Here is a 26125-nt window from a genome sequence, read left to right on the forward strand (position 1 = left end):
GGGTGCTCTTACCCACTGAGCCATCTCACCAGCCCCCGATCATTCCATTTTTAATTGCACTTCTTGAAACACAGAAGCCTGTAGTTTTTGATAAAACTAAGTTTACATATGTTTGTTTGTTTTGCTTTTCCTTCCGTTTCTTGCCCTGTGGTGTCCCACCTAGGAAACCATGCTGTAATCCATGGTCACAGAGACTTGTGCCTTTTGTTTGTCTCATGTTTTAAAAGTTTGACTTGTACATTTAGGTCTTCAGAGTCTTCCCCTACAGTAAGGATTCCACTCCCCCTCCCTTTTCTTCTTTTGTCCATGTGAATATCCAGTTGTCTCAGCACCATTTATGGATGAGGCCTGCGCCAACCCCAGCTGCCAGTGGAGTTATCTCGGCATCTCTGTGTAGATACTCTCAGCAGTAGATGAAAAGCTGTTTCTAAGCAGGTGCTGATCAGGGATCACAAGAGTTCAGACTTAGTTAACCATGGATTCTGCCTTTTAGACTCTAGCACGCTTTCTCTTTAGTAGTAGTATCTTTTGGACGATATCAATGACCACTTATATTTTTCCTGGCTGAAGTAATCTAATCTCCATGTCATTGTGTTGTTACATTGGCCTAAGTGAAGTAATAGAAAATGTTTTCTTGGCGGACATGCATCGTCTCTGCTATGGATGCCATTGCTGCCTGCCAGTCCTGGTGCTATACCAAGAGCTCTTATGTTACTTTAACTTGTTAGGAGAGCTCTGCCATGCCAGAGTGCCACCGCTGTGATTCTTTGTTGGTGTTGAAGGTGTGACCCCTGCACATGGGTAACCCTTGCTTTTGTTGCAGTCTGACAGCCACTACTCCAGCCACTCCAGCAGCAACACGCTCTCCAGCAACGCCTCGAGTGCACACAGTGACGAGAAGTGGTATGACGGGGACCGCACGGAGTCCGACCTCAACAGCTACAACTACCTACAGGGCACGTCTGCCGACAGCGGGATTGACACCGCCTCCTACGGCCCCAGCCATGGCAGCACAGCCTCCCTGGGGGCCTCCACGTCCTCACCTCGTTCAGGGCCAGGCAAAGAAAAAGTGGCTCCCCTGTGGCACAGCTCCAGTGAAGTGCTTTCCTTGGCAGATCGGACCTTAGAGACTGAGGGCCACGGCATGGACAGGAAAGCAGAGTCCTCCCTGAGCCTGGACATCCACAGCAAGAGCCAGGGCGGGTCAAGCCCGCTGAGCAGGGAGAACAGCACCTTCAGCATAAACGATGCTGCGTCTCACACTAGGTAAGCCTCTGCCCGCTCTCAGGGTTCCCCACCAACCCACTGCAGTGTGCACTGACCTTCTTGGGGCGTTGATTTTGTGTGTGTGTGTGTGTGTGTGTGTTTTTATGTCATTTATTTCTAAGCAAAATACTTCAGTAATCTTAATGCATTATTTCACATTGGGAGAAACTTTTGCAAATATATTCATTGTAAAGTTTTTTTTATTATTTTCCTAATTGAATTCTAGAATTCGTTTTCTAATTCTGATTTTCAGCACTGATATATAATGAATATAGAGTGCTACAGTCTTTAGAAGACACTTGAAATTCTTGACTGTATTTTAAACAATGTAGTCTTTCCCCAGCTTTTCCTTGGTGCCCAGCTCACCACGTACCCCTGTTTCCATTCCTGGCTCTGGACAGTGACATGCTGATGGTAGAGATGCCCATCAAAAGGCATAGCTGAAATTCAACTTGCCCCTTCCACATGAGGAAACACACCTTCTCCAGCATCCGTGGGCACACACCACTAGCAAGATAAACCCTGCTTTTCATTCCCCTAAATCCAAAGTGCGCTAGGCCTCCCTGACTTGGCGAGGAAACGGTTCATTTCTGCTCTAACCTTCTGCATCTCAGCTCACCTCCCTTTTGCCTTTCACTCACCGTTCTGAGTTGCTGGTTAGGATGTGACTGTCTAAACTGGCTGCCTTACAGAAAAATGGCAGAGAAGAGCAGTGCAGTTTTGATGTTTTGCGAACGAGAAGTCATGTATAGAATCTGCTAGTAAACCACAGATCACCCTGCTGGGAAGACATTGACCTTCATTGTCCCTAGCCAGTCAGTGTGGCGCTCAGTTTTCTGTCATGTCTCTGGTCGTGCAGAGTAGGTTTTAAGTGTCTCTTCTTTCCGTGGTCAGCGCTGTGTGTATTGGATGTACTTCATAGGCTGTACTTAATCTGTTACCTCCACTGCACAGCCTATTGTTGTCTTAAGATTGTTTTTAGATACCCTTCTCCCTTCTCTGTCCTGCCTCCAAGCCCTCTCGGATCCCTCCCCTCTCCTCCAAACCCATGAACTCCTTTTTCATTAGTTGTTATTCCGTGCATATGTGTATATACGTATGCATTCCACATAGTGTTCCTCGCATTTATGTTTTCAGGACTGACCATTGTCATGGGACAGCCAGCTGCTGTGCTCTTCCTGGAGAGCCACCTTTGCTGCTCCCTGCTTTGCTTGCCTGCAGTGCCTTGTGTAGGACTGAGGCCTCATGGGCGTTTCCCCGTGCAGATGGCATGTGTGTTGGTGTCATCCTAAACGTGGTCATGTTGGTGAGACTTTGTGGGTGTGGCTTCGGATGTTGCTAGGAGATCTTAAAATGACCATAGTCTGGAAACGCCATGGCCCTCAAGCAGCAATGACCTTGAGAAAGTGGTCTCAGAATCGTGAATACCCAGAATCCTGTTGTCTTAACAGTTTAGAAGCCAGAGTGTCTGGTTCATTTGGGGTAAGGGGTGTGCTTAGAAAAGTAGGACAGAAAGGTGGGCCCCAAATGCTGTTATCAGTATAGACTGGATAACATTCCCAACCTCCTGGCTGCTTCTGTTGTGACCCTCCATCACATTCAGTAGACCACACCCTCCCTCAGCATGTGATTCAGAACGGACCAGTTTCTACAAACCTAGATTCCCATTTCTTTGGTTGTAGTTGCTCATTTTAGAAGGGGCCCTTTTCCTAATGACAGTAGTCCACCTGAGAGAGATCCTGGGTCTAACCTGAGGCAGCAGCAGGGAGTTAGGAGGGATTGTCTAGAATGGTGTAACCACAGAGCAAGATCAGAAAGAGCTGGACCCTAACGCTAACACATAAGATACTAAGGCTGTGCTGCTGACAGATCCAAGGGTCTGCACCCACCCCAGCCTCTCCCCAACCCCTCCTGGAATCAGGCATCTGGGTTTTCATTGTCCAGATGTGCTGACCACAGCTGCCAGGGCCTCCAAAAGGATTATCTGCATTTTCTGCTTCAGACAGGCCATGTGGAATCACTGAAGTCATTGCTTAGAAATACTGTGCTGTTGGAAGTCAAGCTTAGTAGAGAAGAATGTGGTCTTTCAGGAGGGTGGCAGGACTCCCCACCCACCGGAGGCTTGAGTCACACTAGTTTCTAGACTCCAGTAAAGAGGCACACTTTGTGACTTAGGCCTGTTGGTTTTGGCAGAGTGAGCTGGATAATCAGAGCTGAGCAACCTCCCCTTTCTGGAGGAAGAGGACTCAGCCACCAAATGTGCATTCCCTGGGAAGCTGAAACCACAGCAAATTAGAGTGTGTGTGTCCTCAGAAGACAGGAACAGCAATTAATGTGGCGATCTCTTGACAGTGCATAAAAGAACTTGTACCTGGGACATGGTGACAAAACTTAAATTACAGTGATTAAGTTACCCTGCATATTTCTGGCTAGGTTGGGCCTTCCCCTCTGTCCTCCAGTCTCCCTGTTGATGACTGTGCAGGTTTTTTGTGGCATCCCTTGAGAACTGCATTAACGCAGGTTGCTAATTACATAGGGATGTTATATTTGAATGTTATTAAGAGAAGTCATTGCTACAGATAACTTGCTATGGAGGGTAGAGAATTTGCACCCTAGACTTTAATTTTTATTCTTTTTATAATTGTCCTTTCCTGTTTGTATCTTAAAATGATTCACTCAAAACAAAAAAAGAAAAGATTTATGGCAAGCAGGAGAGGTGAAGGTAACATTAAGTTTAATATATTCATGTAAAAACATTAATACTTTTTTGGAGGGTGGGGTGTTGAGACAGGTTTCTCTGTCTTTGCCAGATGGTATAGTTTACACCTTTAATCCCAGGGAGAGGCAGACAGATTTCTGTGTGTGAGTCCAGCCTGGTCTACAGGGAGAGTTCCAGAACAGCCAAGGCTACACGGAGAAACCCTGTCTCAAAAAAACAAAACAACAAAACAAAACAAACAAAAAACTATGTTCATGTTCACGGCATCTTGTCGGCTCCTTATTTACATAGTTAGGTGTTGCAGGTTCTTGTCCTGTGCCCACGGTGCTCTGCACCCCAGCTAGCCGCTCCTTCTCCAGGCTGAATGTGCATGCTTCCTGCTTAGCAGAAACTTGCTTCCTGGGAAGGAGCCGCTGCCCTTGCTGCGCTTGCTCTGTTCCCGCCAGTGTAACCCCGAGCCCTCGATTGCTTATCTCCCCAGTGTTCTAGCACTTGTGTCTCCTGATGCCTCCAGAATCACGGAACTGGTGGTGGAAAACACAGTGGGAGGAGTCGTGCTTCATCATTATCCCCCATTACCTGTCACCCAGAGACTTGTTATTCACACAGCCTATCCCAGGAAACCCTGTCAGCTGCCCTCTTTGCTCATAGGTCAGCATCCAGCCTTTGCCCAGATTTTGTCACAACCATTCAACAGGTGACTGATTGCTGCTTTTTCCCTCTCTGAAAATACTGTCCTTCACAGGGTAAGACAAAACCCTAAGTTCTCATGCCAAGGCCAAATAGTGATGGCTGCAGGCATCCCTTCTGGTCAGACAGCAGTTGCTGCTACACAGGAAAGAATGGTCTCTGGTGATACGCACATTTAGAAGGGCAGCAAGCGCACAGGAGCGATACCTGGAAACTTGACTGGTGACAACTGTGCTCTCCCACCCTGCAAAGCTGCAGCCACCTTAGCAGTGTTTCTTCTGTAAAGGCACATGTAAAGTGGCCAGCCTGCTGCTCAAACCATGAGTCCAGATGTGAAGTCTGTCAGGTCAGGTTGGCGCAGGTCTGGCTACCATGTTACCCTTTTATTTTTGTGTGCAGTGATACATGTGTGTCCTCTCTTTCTTCTTAAAGACTCCAAAGCTGTCCTATTTTTCAGGGAAGGGGAATTATCCTAGAGTATAGATGAAAACTGAAGTCACCGAGTCTGAGGACATCCTGGCTGGATTCTCGGTGATCTGATTTGGCTGTGCTCACAGTTAAACCTGGCTTTTCATGTAGTAGAAATGGAACTGATGCCTGCACCTGTCACCCCAGTGGGTCTGCTTCTCTTCCCTTTTTGATTCATATTATTGGCTCATTACCTTACACCATTCTTAGGAAGAGATTCAAGGCACTGTGGGTAAGACAGAATCACAGCATAATGAATTAACAAGAGTTCTCCAGGATAAGGAAACAGCCCAGCTGTCTTGGCTCCCCTTAAGCACAGATCTGCCAACTTGTCATTGACTGTAGTATAATTAAAACTCCCAGAGTCTCTTGGTGAAGTATGTGACTCTGCTACCTTGAGGTGGTCATAGGCCCCTTCAAGGAGCTCCCCAGAGTCTGGGCTGGAATTATATAGGAAAGGAAGAGACAGGCCATTTTAGAAAGTGTATAGGTTCAGGTAGCAGTTTTTAGTTCTAGGAAATGGGAGAACCCTTTTAAAATGTTTCAAAACCCAGCTTCCTTTGACTCAAGAAAATGTGAGATGAGCCCTCAGCTCTGCACTGATAGCAGCTCCTGTGGGGACCACGGTCACTGATAGCAGCTCCTGCGGGGACCACGGTTTTGCTTCAGACACATGGTATCCATGGCTTCAAGTCTTGATCTGGGCAGGTGGGAAGTGGGGATTTGACCAAGTTAGAGCAGTGCGAGCAAGTCACCTGGATTCAAGCCGTGGTTCTCAAATGAGCTGCGTCCTGAAGGGGAGATTTCTGCCGTATCTGTAGACACTGACTCAGCTCTGGTCCTAGCACCTCTGGGATTAGAACCCTTCTGAAGTGCGTGTTTTGGATGTGTCCTGGGTAAAGTCTCGGCTTTTGCTGTTAGGGGTTATACACACTAAGGGGAAAGACAGGCCATTTGTTTCTGTTTGGTACCAGATATCAGTTCTTAATGTGGCTGTCTGATTATAACCATTAGTAAGCATAAGTGTGCTGGCATTTCACACCGAGTAGTAGCCACCATATTCAGGTAGAATGAATAATTAGATTCAGTGATCAATTAATCAGGTATCCTGGTGAGGGTACACAAAGGATGCAGAAGCATCATTCATAGATGTAATGACCTCCTACAATAAAAATTAAACATGACGGAATGATTTGTAAAACAACGATCTGCTGTTGTTTTGTCCTTACTGATTTGATATGCCATATCTAGGAAACAGTCTTACATGCCCCTTTCCTTAAGACATACTTTTTCTTGTAAAATTATATGTGATGTGTAGGGGTGGGGCATGTCCTGATGCCCTCAAGGGCAGGAAGAGGACAGTGGCTCTCTTGGAGCATCAGGTTCAGGTACGCCGCTGGGAACCAAACTCTGGTCCTCCGAGAGAGCAGTTCATGCTCTTAACTACTGAGGATCTCTCCAGCCCTTCTTAATTTTAAAAGCAACTAGACGGAATGTTTGTCAGCGGTAAGGGTGCATCGCTTTTCATTTGTGTAGCCCTTGCAGATGTGTATTCCATCTCTAGCTGGACTAGTACTTGGGGGAAATGTTTATGGTAAGACTAGTAATTGTTTATTCTATTTTTCCAAGTTTGGGCCCAGCTCTTCTGAGTTCGTTATAAAAATGAAGAAGAAGGTTCTTTGTGTTCTGAAGTAATAAATAGGGCCGCGTTCACACTGGAAGCTCTCCAGTGGAGCCTTCCACAATCCTTCTCCAAATCTGGTAGCGGATTCTTAAATACTAACAAGACTCTTGCCTGTTGTACAAAATGTTCTTCCAGATTGTGGCTCAAAATCTGCAGGTCTGTTTAGAAACGAAAGGCGGGTCTGACCAGTAGAGCTTCGTTTCCACCAGTAGATTCTGTCTCAGCCAATCGCATCTGGGTTTTGTTTCTACTGTAACACTTTAAAATACTGTGATAGTTTCAGAGTTGCAGAAAAGTTTCCTAGATAGAGTTTGTGAACACCCCAACACTTGTTCCCCCTTGTCATCTTCTCCCATTGCTGAGTGGTACCTTTGTCCCAGCTGCATATCACTACAGATACTTTAATACCTGTTCAGTCAGGATGACTTGTTTTGGACAATAGAAGTGCCTCTCTGAGGAATGCAACTGTACGTCTGCTGTAGGAGCCACCTGACCTTAGATTGTTCCTAAGCAGAACTCAGCAGGGCTCATAGTGTGGACATGACCCTGAGGGACCATAGAAGGAAGTGTGGTTATCCTGCATGTGGGTAGCTGATATAAGCGCAACTCCCCAACCTTGAAAAATCTGCCTTTTTCCAGGCTTAGCACTTATCTTATGGTGAGTAAGCTTTTGAGTCCGCATGCATGCTGATGCTATAGGGACACAGATATAAGCGGGCCCTTGGCCTGGGATGTCAAGGATTGCTGTGTCCCTGACTTCATCTTCCTCTAGTCTTTAGCCTGGTCTTAGCATCATCATGACCCCCAGATCTGATGTGGTCATACAGGCAGACACTGAGACTTTTACTGCTCCTTGTCCTATCCCTGGCCCCTCCCGGACTTCAGTGGGCCAGTGTGTCTGAAAGTGCCCCTCTTGCTTTTAACTTAACGTGCAGACATTTAAATTACAGGACGAGAACAGGCAGACCAGCTGACCATCCCTTTTAATCATTTCTTCAAAGTTCATTTTTCTCTCACCTGACCTTCACCTCCACCTTGGACACCACCCCACAACTGACATGGCCGTAGACACTATAGTCACCGTCTCTGTCCTGCTTCTCCACAGTACCATGAGCTCCCGACACTCTGCCAGCCCAGTGGTATTCTCCAGTGCCAGAAGTTCACCCAAAGAGGAGCTTCACCCCACCGCATCCTCCCAGCTCGCACCGTCCTTTTCCTCCTCTTCCTCATCCTCCTCTGGACCTAGGACTTTCTACCCTCGCCAGGGCGCCACTAGCAAATATCTGATTGGATGGAAAAAGCCAGAAGGAACCATTAACTCCGTGGGATTTATGGACACACGAAAGTAAGAGATCCTCTCCTGCTACTTAGTGGTGGGTTTTCTCTGTGCACAGAAAGAACTGGGCAGTCTCTTATTGCCAGTGATCCTGGGCTGCGATGTTGGGGTTGGAGGGAATTGCTTATGGAGGGATTTTCTTGTTTTAAATTAACAAAAAAGTATTTTTCATATAATATATTCTGATCACATTTCTCCACTCTCCCTTGGAGATTTTATTTGCTGAGTAACTTTTTTTAAGTTACTTCTCTGCTTCATTGCTTGAGTAAGATGTACTGCAAACATCTCGCTCTGAGGTCTTTAGCCTAGGAAAGGTGTTTGAATCAGCCTTTGGGATAACTGAGTCTCCAATGCTCTGTCAGTAACAGCCTTTCTGTAGACTGCTTCTTCTCTGGGCCAGTAGGACTTGGAGGACAAAGGGCTTCTCCATGGTCTATTCCTGTCGTTTGACTGCCATTGTATAAAGGTGGCTCTGGGGATCACTCTGTTGGAGTCTGCTGCTACTGCTGGCCAAACAGGGCAGTGTCCTATAGAAGAGTGAATTACTCCTCCCACTTTATTCTCAGTTCACATTGACTCTGCTTATCTAACAAGCCCTGACCTCAGTGGACTCTGATGTAAATAGGAGTCAGACCCTTTGTCTCATCTGTCACAGCCCCCTGAGCCAACCCTGCTGACCTCATTTCCACCCCCTCTCCCCAGGCGACATCAGAGTGATGGCAATGAGATAGCCCACACTAGGCTTCGAGCCTCAACCAGGGACCTGCGGGCATCCCCAAAGCCGACCTCCAAGTCCACCATTGAGGAAGATCTAAAGAAACTCATCGACCTTGAGAGCCCAACTCCCGAATCCCAGAAGAATTTCAAGGTAGAAGGCAGGGTGTGGGGTAATGGCAGAGAAAAGCTGGGCATGATGGGGTGTAGGACTGAGGGTGTTGGGGGGACCCTTCACTCTCCGTGTTGAGTGTTCTGTCTCTGTAGTCACAGCTCTTTGGTGGCCTGTTAGCCTGCCCTTCCCTGGCTCTCTCTTCTAGTGGGTCCTATTCTGAGTCCACACTGAAGTGGCATCACCTCCAGGACTCAGTAATGACACACCTGTGGTTCCCTTGTCAGCCAGAACATGTTGCATGTGGTCTCCCATCTGCCTTCTGTCTGTAAGGTCCTTTTCTTACATTTCTCACATGTGTCAGATTTGCCTCGTGGTCTCTGTGCCCCCACTCTGCTGACCACAGGTAATAGCGCTTTCCATGTGTGAATCAAGGGAACTGCCTCCTGGACAAGCTCATGGGTCTCTATACTCAATGCCTCTTTTCTCCCTCAGAATCCTAACTGTGTGCCCCTTCCCTAGAGCCAAGTCTTCCTCTCCAGCCCCACAAATGCTTGCTCAGCATTTGTGTGCGGTTTGTCAGCGGCCAGCCTTCTCCTGGGCCCTTCCAGGAAGATCATGGTGGTGAACTCTGTGGGTTTTGTTCCCTTTAACTTCTGAGGTGAATGATGTTTAGGGTGACTAGAAAGCTTGTTTCAGAATCCTTCCCACACCCCAACCTCTACTGCGATCAGAGAGAGCCCTGCTCGGGAGTGGCCTTGCTTCTGCGTCCCTTGGGCTTTTCTGTATACATGTATGTGTGTGTGTGTGTGTGTGCGCGCGCGCGCGCACCACCCACATAGATAGAGCATGTGCCCTAAGCGGAAAAGTCAGCATGCACAGGAATTACATGTTCCCTGGGGCCTCTGGAGATTGCTGAGAAGGAAATGGCTTATGAACATGATTTATGGCTGTGGATATGGCCGCTTCTGATTTCTGTCACTTCTGTTTCGGGAGCCAGCACTTAGCAGTTCTGAATCATCATCCAGGGAACAAACGGTTCCCTTGGCAACCTTGAGGAAGATGGTGCTTGAAACTTATCCATCAGAACCCAAAGTGACAAATTAAAACTTTGAAGTCCCAGTTTCAGTATAAAAATTATTTTAGATGTACTCTTTGAGGTTAGAAGATACTAAAACTTGCCCCGGAAGGAATCTTTCCTCTAAGTCTTACTTGAACATTTTTGGCAGGGGATGGGGAGGGGTGAGCTTGGAGCTTCTGTTCCTTGGCTCTGCTCATGCAGTGGGAATAATTGAAGGCCAATGTCTGTCTTCCCTTACTCCAGGCCTTGGCGTCTGTGTCTGAAATGAGTTACTTTAGCATTGCTATTTGAATCAGGGTGAACTTTCTCTTGTTGTGACTACTGATAGGATACGATATGCAAAGATAGTGCTTCTGCAGGCTCTGAGCATTGCAGCAGAAGACTGGAGCAGCCATGGCAATGTGCTGTTTCCCCCTCCAGTCCATCTTTCTTGAGCTGCTTTTGTTTCAGATTAGTTCAGCTAAGTAGCCCTACTGTATCTCCTGGTAGCCTGTAAATGATCATGGCTTCTAGGGAGGCTAGTAGTCCCTTGGGAAACCTCCCAGACCAGTCCTGGCTCAGGGCTTCAGGCCAGCAACAAGCTTCAAGAAGAGACCTAGGAGAGCCATTTCTGGGCTAGAGACTTGGCGTCCACTCACATGCATGATGGGCTTCCTATCCTATGAGCTGTCTGTCCCCACTCTTCTGCTGTAGAGCTAGGTTAGCCAGTGCTTTGCTTTGAGAATACTGATGGAGCTGCAGCACACACCTCACTGGCAGAATGGATTGCCTTGTCTGCTTCAGGCAGCGCTCTGTCCTCCTTCTCAGTCGGGTGGCCCAGAGCAGGGGACTCTATGCACTGCTGATGTGTAGGAAAAGGTATTGTGAGTGCTGCTGACTCTGTCACTGGCAACCAGGGCAGTGGGAAATGGTCAGTCTGCGGGACAGCATGAAGTGAAGGAGGTCTGCTCACTGCCGGCAGGACAAGAAACCTCCTCTGCTGGGCTGTGATCAAATTGGAGAATCAGGGGTCTCCAAATGGCTCAATAGTTTTAAAGTTCAGACACCTCCCCATGTATTTTCCAAGTAAAATCATCCATGATAGCTCACTGTGTAGAACTAAACTTCTGTGGTAGGAGAGGAAGGTCTCACCCTAGCAGTAAGCTATGTGAGAAACCCTTTGGGCTCCTTGGGGCACACTCTGAGAACATGTTGCATCTGTGTGTGTGCTCTCTGAAATCCAGGGCTGACAACACCCAGCTGTGAGCATCTTTCTCCAGGGCTGGCAGCCCTGGGTAATTTACACAGCAGGCACTTGGCGGGCTTGTTTACCCTAAAGCCTGAGGACTTGAGGTGAGGCGTGTGCTGACAGCTTTTGACAAGACTAGATGCTGCTGTGTCTCAAGGGACAGGGGGCACCAGGCAGGACCATCCTCAGCTGCCCTGCCTCCCTGCCCTGCCTCCCTGGGTCAGGATTCCATACCAGCTACTACCGTGTGCTGTGCAGGGGACTGCTCATAGTTCCCAAACGCAAATAGGAGTGGGCCCCGTTTCTCCTCCGTACAACCCTCAGGCTCACTGGACACCTTAAAGCCAGCATAGCTAAAGCAGCATGGTGGGCATGTCTTTAATCCCAGCATGTGGGAGGCAGAAACAGATCAGCCTAGGCTGAAGAGAGCTCTGTCTCAACAAAGGAAAAAGTCACCTCCATGGGCTGGCAGATGGTGAAAGGACTTGCCCTGCAAGCCTGAGGGTGGAATTTAGTCCCATCTAACAGTGGAGGAGGAGAACCAAGGCCACCGAATTGCCTTTTGACCTCTACACATTTGTCAGTGGTATATGTGGCCACACACATACATCACACAATAAATAACATTTTAAAAATGATAATTACCTTCAAAATTAATGAAGCTTGTCTACTTTGAGAGATAGTATTGAGAGCCACCAGTATGTGCTCATGTTGCTGCTGGTTAAGGCTTACGTTTCTGTGTATTAGTGCTCTGACTGCACACTTGTCTGGGCAGCACATTGATGCCTAAGCCAGAAGAGGGTGTCAGATACCTTGCAACTGGAGTCACATATGGTTATGAGCTGCCGTGTGGGTGCTGAGAACTGAACTTTGGTCTTTTGCAAGAGTGCCAGTGCTTTTAACTGCTGAGCCTTCCCTCCAGTCTTAAGTGTCTGCATTTTGATGATCGTTTCCCAGTTGCCCAGCAGTTACACTGCCTGTCATCCAGCAAGCTGCTGAGGCTCCCTATCCCTGTTCCTTGGCTGTTCCCAGGAACCCCCTCTTCGTTTTCTAGCCTCCTGGCAGGTGCATTTTGTTGAGCAATGGCAGTGATCCAGGCAGGTGCTTTGCCCACATTTATGGCTGAGGAGTCTAGCCCTGGAATGTTATAAGATCCGGTCAAAGACGTGGCCTTCAAGTAAAGTATATATTTAAGACTAGGGGTACTGGTGCATACTTTTAATCAGACAAGTGATCTCTTGAATTCCAGATTAGCCAGCGTTACATAGTAAAATAGTGCCATCTCAAAAGCAAACAAAAAATCATTTTATCTTGTTATTCATTACCACATAACATTGATAAACCACGGTTAAAACATGATAAATCAATCTCCTCCAGATCGATTGTGAGTACAGCTTCTCTCCCCCTGGGATGTAGGACTGGACGGAGCTCTAAGACTGGCCGAGCTCATGTCACTGCTTCACCCACCCAACCTTGGTCTCATTCTGTGACCTAAGCCCCTGACTCCAGCCTGTCTTGTTTTTCAGTTCCATGCACTGTCCTCCCCGCAGTCCCCGTTCCCCACCACCCCTACCTCCCGGCGGGCCCTGCACAGGACTCTGTCAGATGAGAGCATTTACAGCAGCCAGAGGGAGCATTTCTTCACCTCCAGGGCTTCGCTTCTAGACCAAGCCCTGCCCAACGATGTCCTCTTCAGCAGTACCTACCCATCTCTCCCCAAGTCACTTCCACTGAGGAGGCCATCTTACACGTTGGGAATGAAGTCGTTGCATGGTAAGTGTCCTGCAGTTGCAGCTTGGCAATCTTGTGCAGGGCCCATGGCCCAGTATGACAACTGGCCATTCGTTTTCTTAGGGGGTAGTTGAAAGGAATTTCTACCTCTGCTTCATCTCTCAGTCCCTCCTCCCTCCTGTAATAACAGACCACTGGTCACCTCAGCATTGCTTGTCACGGATCACTGGACCTCACCCAAGACCTGCTGAATTGACTTTGAGAGAATGGTCTGGGGATTGGTGTTCTTGTCAGATGTCCTAGCTGCTGAAATAGCGTTGGGCAAATGAAGCTAAGTGAGATTAGTGGTTTCCTAGAGATGCGTGCTCTGCTGCCCTCAGGCTGCCTGGCTCATTCACTCACTACTCCAGCCAGTCAGCAGGAGATCCTCCAGGACGAGAATTAGGGATCCTGACACCTCTAGAACCTAGCCTTTGGTCATATGTGTTGGCTTACTTTGTGGCCTAACTAGATCCCTGTCTTATAACGGCCATGTTCTGGAACTTTAGACTTAAATGTTTTTCTTTCCTCTGTCTGCCCAAATCCACTCCAGGTCTCACCATGCTGAATCCAATAGACACAGCACCACATCTCATGCCTGACCCTTTGCTGTGCGCACCATTATAACCAGATTTCTCTCTGACTTTTCCCTTCTGTGAAATCTGCTGAAGCAGTGGTGTAAATCAGACCCTTGTTTTTTTCCCCTTTGCTCGAGCTGTGTCTTCTAAAGCTCAAGGAAGGCTGCACTTTCCTGAGCCCTCACTCACATGCATGAGAGTTCTCCCACATCTCCATCCTGCCGTCCTGCCACGGGACATCAGGCTCCTTCACTACTCAAGGGTCAAGCCATCTTCCTCTGTTCCTTCCTCCACCCACCTATGGCTAACGTGTGAAGTACTGCTCCCTGCCACCACACTGGAGCAGCGGGTCTCACCCTTCCTAGAACTGCAGCCCTTCAATACAGTTCCTTATGCTTTGCTGACCCCAGTCATAAAATTCTTTTCATTGCTGCCTCATAACTATAATTTTGCTACTGCCATAATCATGCTTTAAGTATATTTGGTGATAGAAGTTTGCCAGAGGGGTGGCAACCCACACGTTGCGAATCATTGCTGTAGAACAAGCCCCTCTGTGGAGGTCTCATACACTCTCACCTTTCATCCTCCATGCTGGGGCCAGTGCTCCCGAATCCCTTTACTCCTGTGATTCTGCCTTTCTTGAAAGCTTTTCTTCTTTCCCTGCACTTTTCTTCAACCTTCACAAGCAATAAAAAGTACTGTCCCCACCCCTGTGTGTGCAGCATGATCATGTGTCTGAGTGGGTCTAGCACCTAGAGGGTTATCCACTTGGGGTCATTGACCCACTGAAGCAGACCCACAGAGAGCCATGAAGAGGGGAGGCACATGCCCCTGCTGTGCCCCTTCCTATCATCTCCTGCTAGAAGCCAGGCGGCACCCTGGTGATGCCTGTTCCATACTCAGCAACCTTGGTTGCTGTCTACACTGGAATGTATGTGGGAGACAGATGTGGTCATTTTGTTCCCTTCCCTAGATGGAGGCTGGGCATCAGGGATGGAAGGGCAGAAAGGTTCTAAGTGGCACACAGAATTACCTGTTATGCCTCCATCCTTTTGGAGCCATGGATGTCTTGCAGAGTTTGTTGGTGTCCGTGCACTCAGTGCCTTTGCTCGGGTTAAGTTCATTAACAGCACAGCTGCGCTTAGCACAGCTAAATACACCCTGGATTACCAGGCTGGCATCATAGGCACAACTCTCTTCCTTTGCAAGTAATCTCTGGAGCCACGTCACTTTGGAGTGAGTTTTGCTTAGCTCCCTGTTTGCAGGGGTTTAGTGCTACAGCACATTTGAGGGGTGCCCACGTGGAGTTACATACTACGCCATATCCATCCTGGCTGCCACCACTCAAAGACCTCCCTGCTTCCCACTTGTCTGCCTCCACCCTCAGCAGCAGCAGAATGTCCTCTTGTGGCCCAGGTGGCCCTTGGTACTCAAAGCAAGGATTTTTTTTTTTTTTTAATCATTGTCAGCTGTTGGAGGTTTAATGTTTGCAGTGAATAACCTTTGCCATAGAAAAGATGGTTGATGGATTTGATTGCTATGATGTTGCTAATCAGAACATCATGCAGGTGCTAACCTCCAGGGTGGAGAATAATGCCATGGCCCACTGAAAGTCCCTTCCAAGGCTGGCTCCTGTGAGAGACTTAGCACTCTCCCTGTGATCTGGTCTACTATTCATACTCCCTGACTACATCCAGCCATGGAGAGTAGACCATCCATCCCTGGGATATGGAGCACAGGGGTCAGGGATGCATTTGTCCTTCACCTTCCGAAGCACAAAGCCCACAGAAGTTGGGGGCAGATCTTGGCTCATGGCCCAGATAGAAAGAAATCCTGTTGCTCCTCTGATAGTTATTTCTTGGCTATAACCACAGTTCAGTTTGCCATCAGACTAGGCCTCTTCTCCCCTGATGACTCTTGACACTGTGAGGGGAAGCTGACCACTAGAGCTAACCTGCCTTGCCCCCATGTTCCACTGAGAACAGGCCATTCATCCACAGCAGACCTACATATGGCCTCAATAAGTTTCTTATGACTCACATACTTGGAGGAGAGATGGTGGGAAGTATTTTTGAAATGCAAAGAAACTGGAGGAAGCCAGGTCAGCTTCAGGCCACTACTAAAGGCCACTACTGGCCTGCTGGAGTAGACCTTGATTCCATCTGCACATGGCTTACACTTATACTGTGGTAACAGGAAATAAGTAAGTTCTTCGGTGCATCTGCTGTGGTCACACATGTTATCCTGTTTTCTCCTCTGTAGGAGAGTTCTCTGCCTCGGACAGCTCCCTCACCGACATCCAGGAGACCCGAAGGCAGCCTATCCCTGACCCTGGCCTGATGCCCCTGCCTGATGCAGCTTCAGATTTGGACTGGTCCAACCTAGTAGATGCCGCCAAAGCCTATGAGGGTGAGTGAGGTTGCAAACGACCCACATAAGCCATCAGAATCCTGAAGGCCAAGCCACGGGGTACCAGGATTTATGATAAGGTCTGACCAGTTTGCCACCCTGGGCACACTGACAGTAAGTGTGCTTCACGTGTACATCTGGAACCCAGAGCCAAAGCTCATGGCTCTGAGCTGTAGTTGGGTCAGATGCTGGGCTGGGAGCATTTTATTCATTCAGATGTATCCTGATGCTTCTTTTCTACAAACTTCATGAGACTCCTGTGGCTTGTAAGTGTCGCAGTCCCTATGATACTCTGGTCTATAGAAACCAGGGACTAAACAGAAGGCAGTGTGTGTTGACATCGGCTATCTACTGTCTGTTCTTTAGGAAAGAGTGGCTTTGGTACAAGATTATACTTTCTAATTTTTTCGATGCTATGATGTCCTTTATAATGTCATGGCAGCAGAGTTATCGCTCTTACGCAGACGAATCGAAAGTGACTTTCATCTGGTTTCAGTTTAGACCATGGATTTACTAGGCCACAGAATTCAGAAAGAGCAACCGTGGATAGTGATGGCTGTCTTTGTTTGCCTTCCTTCCTTCTTTAGTTCATGGAAACTCCCTGACTCTAACCTATAACTGTGAGCTTTTCCAGCTGGCCTCTTTACTCCCCAAAATAATGACTCTGAGACTGAATTATTTTATGAATACATGCCTAGAGGCTAAAAGCTTTGGGTCGTTCCCATTAGCTCGTAACTCATTTATCCCATTTGTTCTATTCCTAGTCCAGGAATAGAATAGTCCACATGGCTAGTTACCTCCCCCTCAGAGTCATGTGACCGTCTTCCTCAGTTTGGGGTGAATCTTGCCTCCCAGGATCTTCTCTCTGTGCTGGAACTTCCCTATTTCCTGTGAAGTTAGTAGGCCAACAGCATTTTATTGACAGGTGATGCTTCCATACACTGCACAAGAAATTCTCTCTACATTTTCTCTTTTCAGTCCAATAAAACACGATTTCTCTTATAATAATAAACGTTACATAATAATAACAATTATGAGAACTATCAGGTAAGATTTACAATCACAGTGTCCAGTCCATATGCTTTTGGCAACCTTGGAGAAAGTATTCTATCACTCTTGGTTTTGTAGGTTCAAAGTTATACCTAAATCAGTTTCTACCATAATTTGCATGACTAACCTAAAACATCTTCTTAAACACTGTACAACCTAAGCTTAAGCCAGGCGTGGTGGTGCACTCCTTTAATCCCAGCACTTGGGAGGCAGAGGCAGGTGGATTTCTGAGTTGGAGGCCAGCCTGGTCTACAGAGTGAGTTTCAGGACAGCCAGGGCTACACAGAGAAACTCTGTCTCGAAGAAAAACAAAAAACAAACAAACAAAAAACCTAAGCTTAATTCTGAGACTATTACTGTCTGTATGTACATAGCTGAGTATGCAGGAAGTGCAGGCAAGCAACTTACAAAACTATAGACATGACAGGAAAAGTTGCTGCCTCTACAGGCCCCCAGAATCACTCTGTAATGGTGAGCATCCATCGTCAGCCTCTGGCACAGACTGTCTTAACATATTTTCTCAGAAGTAGGAAATATGAAAGACTTGCCTACAGTGTCCTTGAAAAGCGAGGCAGTGGACTTCCTTGTGTCTTGTTTGTTCAGTTTGGACAACATACTATGCTGCTGAAGCAAGGACAGTGTCTTTGCCAGTGGTAGCTTACCACAATTGAAGCAAACTCTCTAAGAGCTTCATTGATGTCAGCATCTTTGCAGTAAAATGAGGACACTGCCAGGAGCAGACCTGTCTCATTGTCAAAAACAACAACAACAAATATTAATAAAATAGCTTTCAATGCCATATCCTATAGATCTTTGACATTTTTGAAAACCATTTATCTAACTATAGTATATCTGAATGGCAATGTTGCTTTTTTTTTCTAGCTATTTACTATCTGTTCAACCTTGAAAACATATTTCTATACTTAACATGACCATGAATTAAATTGTCTATTAACTTGCATTTCTAAATTATCCTAAACAGTTTGTAACAGCAGCTTTTTTTTTTTTTTTTTTTTTTTGGTTTTTTTTTGTTTGTTTGTTTTTCATGACAGGGTTTCTCTGTATAGCCCTGACTGTCCTGGAACTCACTCTGTAGACCAGGCTGGCCTCAAACTCAGAGATCCGCCTGCCTCTGCCTCCCAAGTGCTGGGATTAAAGGCATAGAACTTAACATTGCATTTTTCAGGATTACACAGGTACATTACATTAAAAATAATTGATACATAGTATGTTGTAACCAAATATAACCTTAAGTTTGTATTAATATGCAAAAATCTATACAGTGTAAGATTTTTTGGCTAGTAGTAGCTCTATGGTTTACATTAGATGCAATAATCTACCCTCTATTCCTGCTATTTCCTGTATTCCTAGTCCCCCTTTTTTATTTTTTTCATCCCTTCTCCCTCTAACACTAGATAGCAGAGAAAAGATAAAGGAGAGAAAAAGAAACCCCTGAATCTAACCTTCCTCTTTGTTTCCTCTTAGTCCAAGACCACAACGATTTGTAAGCACCCCCTTAAACGACAATAAACATCCATCATCCATTCAAAGACCAAAACCATCCACTCCACCTCTTAGAAATGGGAAATTCACTCTCTTAAAAATTGCTTCCTGCTGGTTTGGGGAATTAATTTCTTTTTGGGGGCCCCCTAAAATTGGGGGTACTGGTCAGTCTTAAGAAAGCAAGTTGTAGCCCTTGCTGTCCAGTCTTTGCATGCTGAGAAAATTCAGGCTTAATGAAGTCCTGACTGGAACATTTTCTGACTCTGGACAATCTAACTAGCCATTGCAGAATCGTCCCTGATGCAGGTCTTGAGGAGCCAGCATTGAGGCAGAGTCTGAGGTGAGATCACCTGGACTATTTGTCTTATCTTCTTTGGTGTCTGGTCCTTCTGCTCTGCAAACATAGAAACCTTTAAAGGTAGGATGCATTTCTGCATTAGCTAAGGGATGTACAGTGAGCATAATTCAGTTAAAGATGATTCTCTGCTCTCTGAGCTGGTAAGGTCTTTCTGCCTTTTTTATGTTAGTTTAGATTGTATAACCAAACTGTAATATAAATTTCTATCTATGCCATTTGAAAAGATGGCACGGTAAGTCTTGAAGATTTTGTAGCCAACAAGATTTATTGGCTATGCATTGGTGAAGTTTTAGCTGGAGGCATTTTCATGTCTCCAACAGTCTTAGAGCTATGCCCCTGTAGAGGGTTTAGCATATATTTTACTTGGTTTATTTCTTTTCCTGTCTGCAGCCAAGATCTTCAGTGAGTCTCCCCCTGTCAAATCTGATTTTTATTAATTATGCAAGAACCCACAGTTTTTCTTCTGTTGAAGCAAGAGCATATTCTTTTCCCTAACGTAGCATATTTCCTGCCTTCCGTTTTGAGATGAGGACATTCTTACACTGCTCTAATGCACTAGTCTGTTCTATAGTCCCGTGCTTTCCAGCAGCCGTGCTATCCGTTTCATTGGCATTATGTCCCCTTCTGGTCCATGAGCATTTCCCTTAAAGTATGGGTAGATCGCTCCATACTTGTTTGACCTGTTGAATTGGAAGATTATGTGTAACATTTTTTATGTCATAATACCTAAAGACTTGTTGTATTCTTTTTTTTTTAAGATTTATTTATTATCATATCTAAGTACACTGTAGCTGTCTTCAGATGCACCAGAGAGGGCGTCAGATCTCATTACAGATGGTTGTGAGCCACCATGTGGTTGCTGGGATTTGAACTCAGGACCTTCAGAAGAGCAGTCGGTTCTCTTAACCACTGAGCCATCTCTCCAGCCCGACTTGTTGTATTCTAATGGATACACATGTCAAAGCATCATCGGCTTCAATCTATAAAGCATTTCCCAGATAGCCATCACCTCTAATAAATGTACCATCTCAGAATCCGCCTTTCTAGAACTTAAAGCAAAAGTCTTAACTGAAATCCTGACTACGAATCAACTTTATGATGCATTAACATATGTACATACTTTAATTCTCCAACTCTACACATAGTCTGCTGCATGGCACTGCTCTGAGGTAGCATCATTAAAGCAGAATGTGGATTCTCAACTCAGAACACTGCATCTCTGTGCACTGCATCTCTATGGGCTGCCGTTCTCGTTCCTCAGGCCCCTGTGGATGTTCTTACCTGGAACTCCTTTTCTGCTGTCACTGTGGGTTCCAGACTGGATGCTTTTGATGGTTCTTTCTTTATTCTGATGTAAAAAGTCCTTTAACCTCTTCTGTGACCTGGAGCCTAACCTTCATCTTTCAGTCTTCTCCTTATCTAAGTCTGTTTTATTCTGATCTTTCTAAGGAGGATAAGACAACCATAACCATTACTGATTTGCATGCTGATAATCAGAACAAAACTATATAGGGTCCAAGTTTTTTTTTTTTTTTTGATAAATTGTGTCTTTTTTCTTTTAAAGATTTATTTAATATGCAATATTCTGCATGCATGTATGCCTGCACCCCAGAAGAGGGCACCAGATCTAATTATAGATGGTTGTGAGCCACCATGTGGTTGCTGGGAATTGAACTCAGGACCTCTAGAAGAGCTGCCAGTGCTCTTAAGTCTGAGCCATCTCTCCAGCCCAGGTCCAAGTTTTTTTAAACAAATGAGTTAAAAATTTTTTAACATAGGAAATATTAACTTTTTTTTAACAGGAAATATTTTCTTTTAATATGTAACTTTCTCCTTAAGGATTTCTCAGTTTCCTACCACATCTGTCAACTTTTCAGCGTTTCCTGCTGTTTCCACGTGTCTGTAGCCAGTATCCACCATGTCTCTCTGCTGTTCAGCTAGCACTTTGTGATAGCTGTTGGCTCTTGGCTCTGCTTATTCTAAGTCCTACCAAATGGCTAGCTACTGCTCCTTCAGTTTCATGTGACCTCAGAGTTCAGGGCAAATCTTCCTTATGCTGACTCCATCCCAGAATCCTCTCTTCCTATTTCCCTTTAAGTTAATAGGCCAACAGCATTTTATTGATGCTTCCAGATATTGCACAAGAGAGTTTCTCTGTACTAACCTGGCTATCAGTTTGCTGCCTGTCTCCATACAATTTTAAGCCGGGGTATGTCTAAACAGTTGGTATGGACATGGTGCTAAAGCCTGCCAGTGTGGCCAGGCATCTTGGGGAAAGCATCCATTAAGAAGTTTCAAGAGGCTTAGTAATTTGAGCTTTTCAGGACTCTTCTATCTTTATCTCTTGGTCTAGAGTTTGACTCAAGGCCTCTTTCTGGAGACGCCATCATTAGAGCACTGCTTGATAGGCAGGGAAGTGGACTAGAAATGGATCCATAGCAACTGTCTTTTCAAGGGGCTCTTAGACTGTCACCATCCCTTAAACTGAAAGAGCATAGACTCTCCCTGGGACAGGTAGAGACTATAGATTCCAAACATATCTGTGTGTTGGTTGAACTTCACCACCCCTGTAGACCACTGGTTGAGTTTACAGGTGTGTCTTAGGATTTCCATTGCTGTTAAGAGACCCCATGACCAAGGCAACTGTTAGAAAGGAACAACATTTAATTGGGGCTGGCTTATAGGTTCAGGGATTCAGTCCATTATCATCATGGTAGGAAGCATGGCAGCATCCAGCAGGCATGGTGCTGGAGGAGCTACATCTTGATCTGAAGGTAGCCAGGAAGAGACTGCCTTCCAGGCAGCTAGGAGGAGTGTCTCTTCTGCACTGGGTGGAGCCTGAGGTAGGAGGAGCTCTCCAAAGCCCACCCCCGCAGTGACACACTTCCTCCTAACAGTGATGCTCCCTGTGGGCCAACCATTCATATGACCACGGGACAGAGCTCTGGAGTGCGTCCTGTGCTTCACACTTCTCACTTCTCTTCCAGTCCAGAGAGCCTCATTTTTTGCTGCTAGTGATGAAAACCATCGCCCCCTGAGCGCGGCCTCCAACAGTGACCAGCTGGAGGAGCAGGCCCTGGTCCAGATGAAGTCCTACAGCAGGTTGGTCACCCGGTGCTGAGGTCATGAATGTACACCATGTGTCACCTCCAGTAGTGACAGACGTGATGAAGAGGAGATGGAAGGCCATTGATGAGCTGGAAGCTCAACAGCCGTGCCAGACACTTGGCTTTAGATAGAACACCTTACAACTGACTACTGGAAATACAATTAAACTGGTCTTGATGGCTTAAGGATACAATTATGAATACTCTTTATTATTTAATGTCATAAGTCACCTGTGCTTTTCTTACTTTACCTGTGTAGGTAAAGTAAGAAAAAGCCTTGGTCACAAATACTCAGACTGGAGTTATCCTTCCAGTCTGGTTTTCGGGTTTTCTCAGTTGCCACTGTGGCCATGTTGTGACTGTACTCATGTGTGCTCAGCTTCCAGCATTCTGCCTCGGCTTGCCTGTGTCAGAAAACAGGACACAAGGCTGGCTGGGAGTGTTTGTAAGCAAACAGTAATAACCGAAGCTCAGAGAGCCTCTCAGTGATGACCCTGGACTGAGACTTACACTGCGCAGAGGCTGAGGTTCCTGTTTCCCCTGAGTTCCTGTGGTTGAGGTGTGGGCTGAACATGAAGTGTTCCTTAGCGTGCCAGCAGCCAGCTGTGGAGCACACCATGACACCTGTGCGCAGATAGTCAACTGGAAACTCCTGCCCTAAGTCCTGAGGATGGTTAGGAGCCAAGGTATCTAAGCCAAGTGTGGTAGTGCATGCCTGTAGTTCCACACTCTGGAGGCTGAGGCAGCAGGGTCAGGAGTTAAAGGCCAGCCAGGCTACATTTTGAGACCCTGTCTCAATAAAATGGGTGCATTTCACACCTACATTTATATCAGATACCTATGGGAAGTTGTGACTGGCAGGTAATAACAGGGATGGTGAGCCTAGCTACCAGCGGGCTGCTGCTTAGGACTTCTGAACAAGTCTGAACGGCTGTGAGCTTAGCTCCTTGTTAATTGTAACAGAGCTGTCGCAGATCCTCTTGCCATTGGGACAACTAAGTTAAGCTGAGTGGCTGTCCACTCAGAACTTTGGAGAATCCAGAACATGCTGCACTGGCATGTGCTCTGAACTGAGACACGAGAGTCAGACCCTTCCAGGGAGAGAGCTTGATTGTGGATCCTAGGGTGAGGGGAAGATGGGCCCGGCAGACCTTTCTACACTGCTGGTGCACTGGGTTCATTCTAAAGGACCTGTGGGGTTGAGGTAAGCACCCAAGGGTTCCTTTCCTTGGGGGCCAGCACCCTGCAGGGCTTTGTGAGAGGCAAGTCCTTCCATACACACAGCTTCTGTTCTGTTCAGCATGTTTGTCCTTTGACCTAGCCCTGATCTGACCTTAGGTACCACTCTGTGGGTTGCTGCTGACCACTTCCTCTTCATGATCCACTCACTGCTGACTGTGGAGTGTTTTGCCTGAGGCACTTGACAGTCAGTGTCACTCACCAGTGGCCCTGTGTTCAGCAAACTGCATTTTGATTTGAAGTCTATTGCAACACAAAATTAAGAGATCAGTAACACTTTGTTATGAGTCGGGAATTCCACCTTGAACTTTGACTTTTGAAGAATCCTTTTTACTCCATGACTAAGACAACCATGAGTTACATCTCTGGCTCTGCAAAGAGTCCTCTGTGCTTTCCCTACAGAAGACTTGGCTTTCTATTCTGTGAGTCTTAAGGGCACATGGCATAACTAGAACTTCCCCAGGAAACTGTTGGCAGGTCACAGTCGTGAGAGGATGGGAGGAACCTGACAGGTCCTCAGCATTGGGTTCTGGGGATGGCAACACCCAGCTGTGTGATCCTCAAAGACCACCACACATACTTGGTGTTCTGCTAGCAAGGCATGCTTAGCATTTTAACAGAGCTGCTTCCCTGTCCTAAAGGAAGTTGAAACGGTAAGCTTAGACTGACAGGCTTTGAAACATGGAGTCTCCTCAACATTTAAGCATTTAGACTAGCTGAGGTGTGAGCATTGTATGTTGCTGCAATGGCCTGCGTAGACACAAGGCTTTCTGGGAACTCTAAATCTGCTCTGTGCTGGCAGCCCCAGTGCAGATCCTGTATTAGTTATATACACATGCAACGCAACACACACACACACACACACACACACACACACACTGGTAGTTCTCCTATGGAAACCCTAGAAGAGACCTTGAGATCCCGTGCACTGTGTGACTATGTGACTGCTAACATGCCTCCTGTGCTACCAAAGGTCATTTTCACACATTACTGCTAACTCTTTTGTCCTCTTTAACAGAGGAAGCTGCTGATTGGCCATCACTAAAACCCCTATTGCCTCTTGTTAAGATCATTTTCTCTTTTTAAAGTAAACATGCACATTGAGTTGTCATGCTGAATAATTTGACATTGAAAAACATTTTATAAAAAAAAGAAAAGGGGGAGGGGACCCAAACCGGCAGCCACGGAGGCGCCCGCCAGCATGGCCTTCTGTCTCTCCTTCCCAGCAGTAAGGACTCCTCTCCCACTCTGGCTTCTAAGGTGGACCAGTTGGAAGGTATGCTGAAAATGCTTCGAGAAGATTTGAAGAAGGTAAATGCTCTCAGTGAGTGATGACTGCCCTGCTGTGGGAGCAGAGCCCTTAACTGTCAGGGAGACGTGCCTGGGTGCTTACATGCAGTTTCGCTGCGCATGTGTTTAGGGCAGCAATAGATGTTGGTGCCATGGCCACACATGATGTGAAAGACCTTCCTTGTTGTACGTACAGAAAATGTAGTCCCTTTGTGGGAAACCTTAAACTTCAGTCAGGCCTTTCTGGGCTCTGGCCTGGCCTTTGACCCCTCCTGTTCCCATGTAGTTCTTGTTATCTTTGGAGGCCAGGAGAGTTGGAATGTGTGATTCTTGATTGGCTTTGACTTAATCAAGGCAGCTTTCTGGGAGCCCCTGGGCTTGGATCTGATGTGTGTGGGCATTTAGTAGACTGGGGAGAGGGGAGGGACCTCCAAAAGGGAATCAAAACTGCTTCTTCTGAGAGCTGGGCAGGTGGTGGCACCCCTAGATCACGTGTGCTTCTGAGAGCTGGGTGGTTTGCCCAGATATGTGCACACCCCTAGATCACATGTGCTTGGCTTCTCCTTCAGGAAAAAGAAGACAAGGCCCACCTGCAGGCGGAAGTTGAGCACTTGCGGGAGGACAACCTGAGGCTGCAGGAGGAGTCCCAGAATGCCTCGGACAAGCTGAAGAAGTTCACAGAGTGGGTCTTCAACACCATAGACATGAGCTAGGGCCAGCTGAGGGGAAACGAGAAAGGGACAGGCTGCCCTATGTGGGCCCCCTAAAGCACCCATTCACGCCTTGGAAAGTATTTTCAGAGTCCCCAGCGTCCCAGCCTGTTCATGTTGGACAGTGCACAGCACAATTGCAGATCAACAATCATTATCTGCCTTTTTTAGAAAAGAATAACAAAAAATTAAATAAAAATTTAAAAAAGTAAAATAAAAGTTTAACTGCTCAAATGTGAATGTCTTTATTTTTTGCACAATATCTTTCTCTGTTATGTATTTACAAAGAAGCTGGGCCCAGACCCAAGTGCCCCTGGCCCTCAGTCTCTGCTTCCATCAGCTGACCTGGTTCAGGTACCCCAAGCTCCCTGTCCCCTGACAGATGTCTGTGTTCCTAGGAAGGAAGTTTCTTTTTTAACTGTTTGGGGGTGGGGAGGGGCCTTTCCTTGCCTCTGTCCCTAAAATGCCTGTGAGAGGGACTTTAAGGGAAGGCCCCGCCCCTAAGTGGTCTGGGTGGAGCTTCTGCCCTCTGCATCCTGTCTGCTGGAACCAGCAGGGCCACACCACTCACCCTTCAGACCTTGCATCTTGTCCCTTCTTTCTCCAGAAGAACTGACCCCAGTACCTTCCTAAGACTTTGTTTGGCTTAAGTGAACCCTACTAAATCAGAAATCAACCTATTCCACCTTCCTGGCTCCTAACATTAATTGGCATCTGAATTTTCTCAAATGAAAATCTTACCTGTTTGCATTGTAAACACATTTTGGTCAAAAGTCTCTCTCTATATATAGTTTCTGTTTGAGATTTTTAAAG

At 46.6% G+C, this 26125-nt stretch overlaps 1 protein-coding gene across 6 annotated transcripts in view; it reads left to right on the plus strand.

The window, feature by feature from the left end:
- The window catches only part of Sipa1l1 (signal induced proliferation associated 1 like 1), a 273590-nt gene extending 248044 nt beyond the window's left edge, over positions 1 to 25546 (plus strand). For 5 of the 6 annotated variants that reach the window (XM_029484700.1, XM_029484698.1, XM_021178588.2 and 2 more), the window contains 8 exons: positions 824 to 1266; positions 7933 to 8172; positions 8866 to 9031; positions 12825 to 13071; positions 15909 to 16055; positions 21954 to 22068; positions 24539 to 24623; positions 25172 to 25542. In XM_029484700.1, the coding sequence (XP_029340560.1) occupies positions 824 to 1266; positions 7933 to 8172; positions 8866 to 9031; positions 12825 to 13071; positions 15909 to 16055; positions 21954 to 22068; positions 24539 to 24623; positions 25172 to 25315 (1587 nt within the window). In that variant the 3' untranslated portion in view covers positions 25316 to 25542. Of the gene's footprint in view, positions 1 to 823; positions 1267 to 7932; positions 8173 to 8865; positions 9032 to 12824; positions 13072 to 15908; positions 16056 to 21953; positions 22069 to 24538; positions 24624 to 25171 lie in introns of all 6 variants that reach the window. The other variant, XM_029484702.1, reaches the window with a different exon arrangement.
- The last annotated feature ends 579 nt before the right edge of the window (positions 25547 to 26125 follow it).

Source organism: Mus caroli, chromosome 12 (assembly GCF_900094665.2).
Source record: "Mus caroli chromosome 12, CAROLI_EIJ_v1.1, whole genome shotgun sequence".
Classification (NCBI taxonomy): Eukaryota; Metazoa; Chordata; class Mammalia; order Rodentia; family Muridae; genus Mus; species Mus caroli.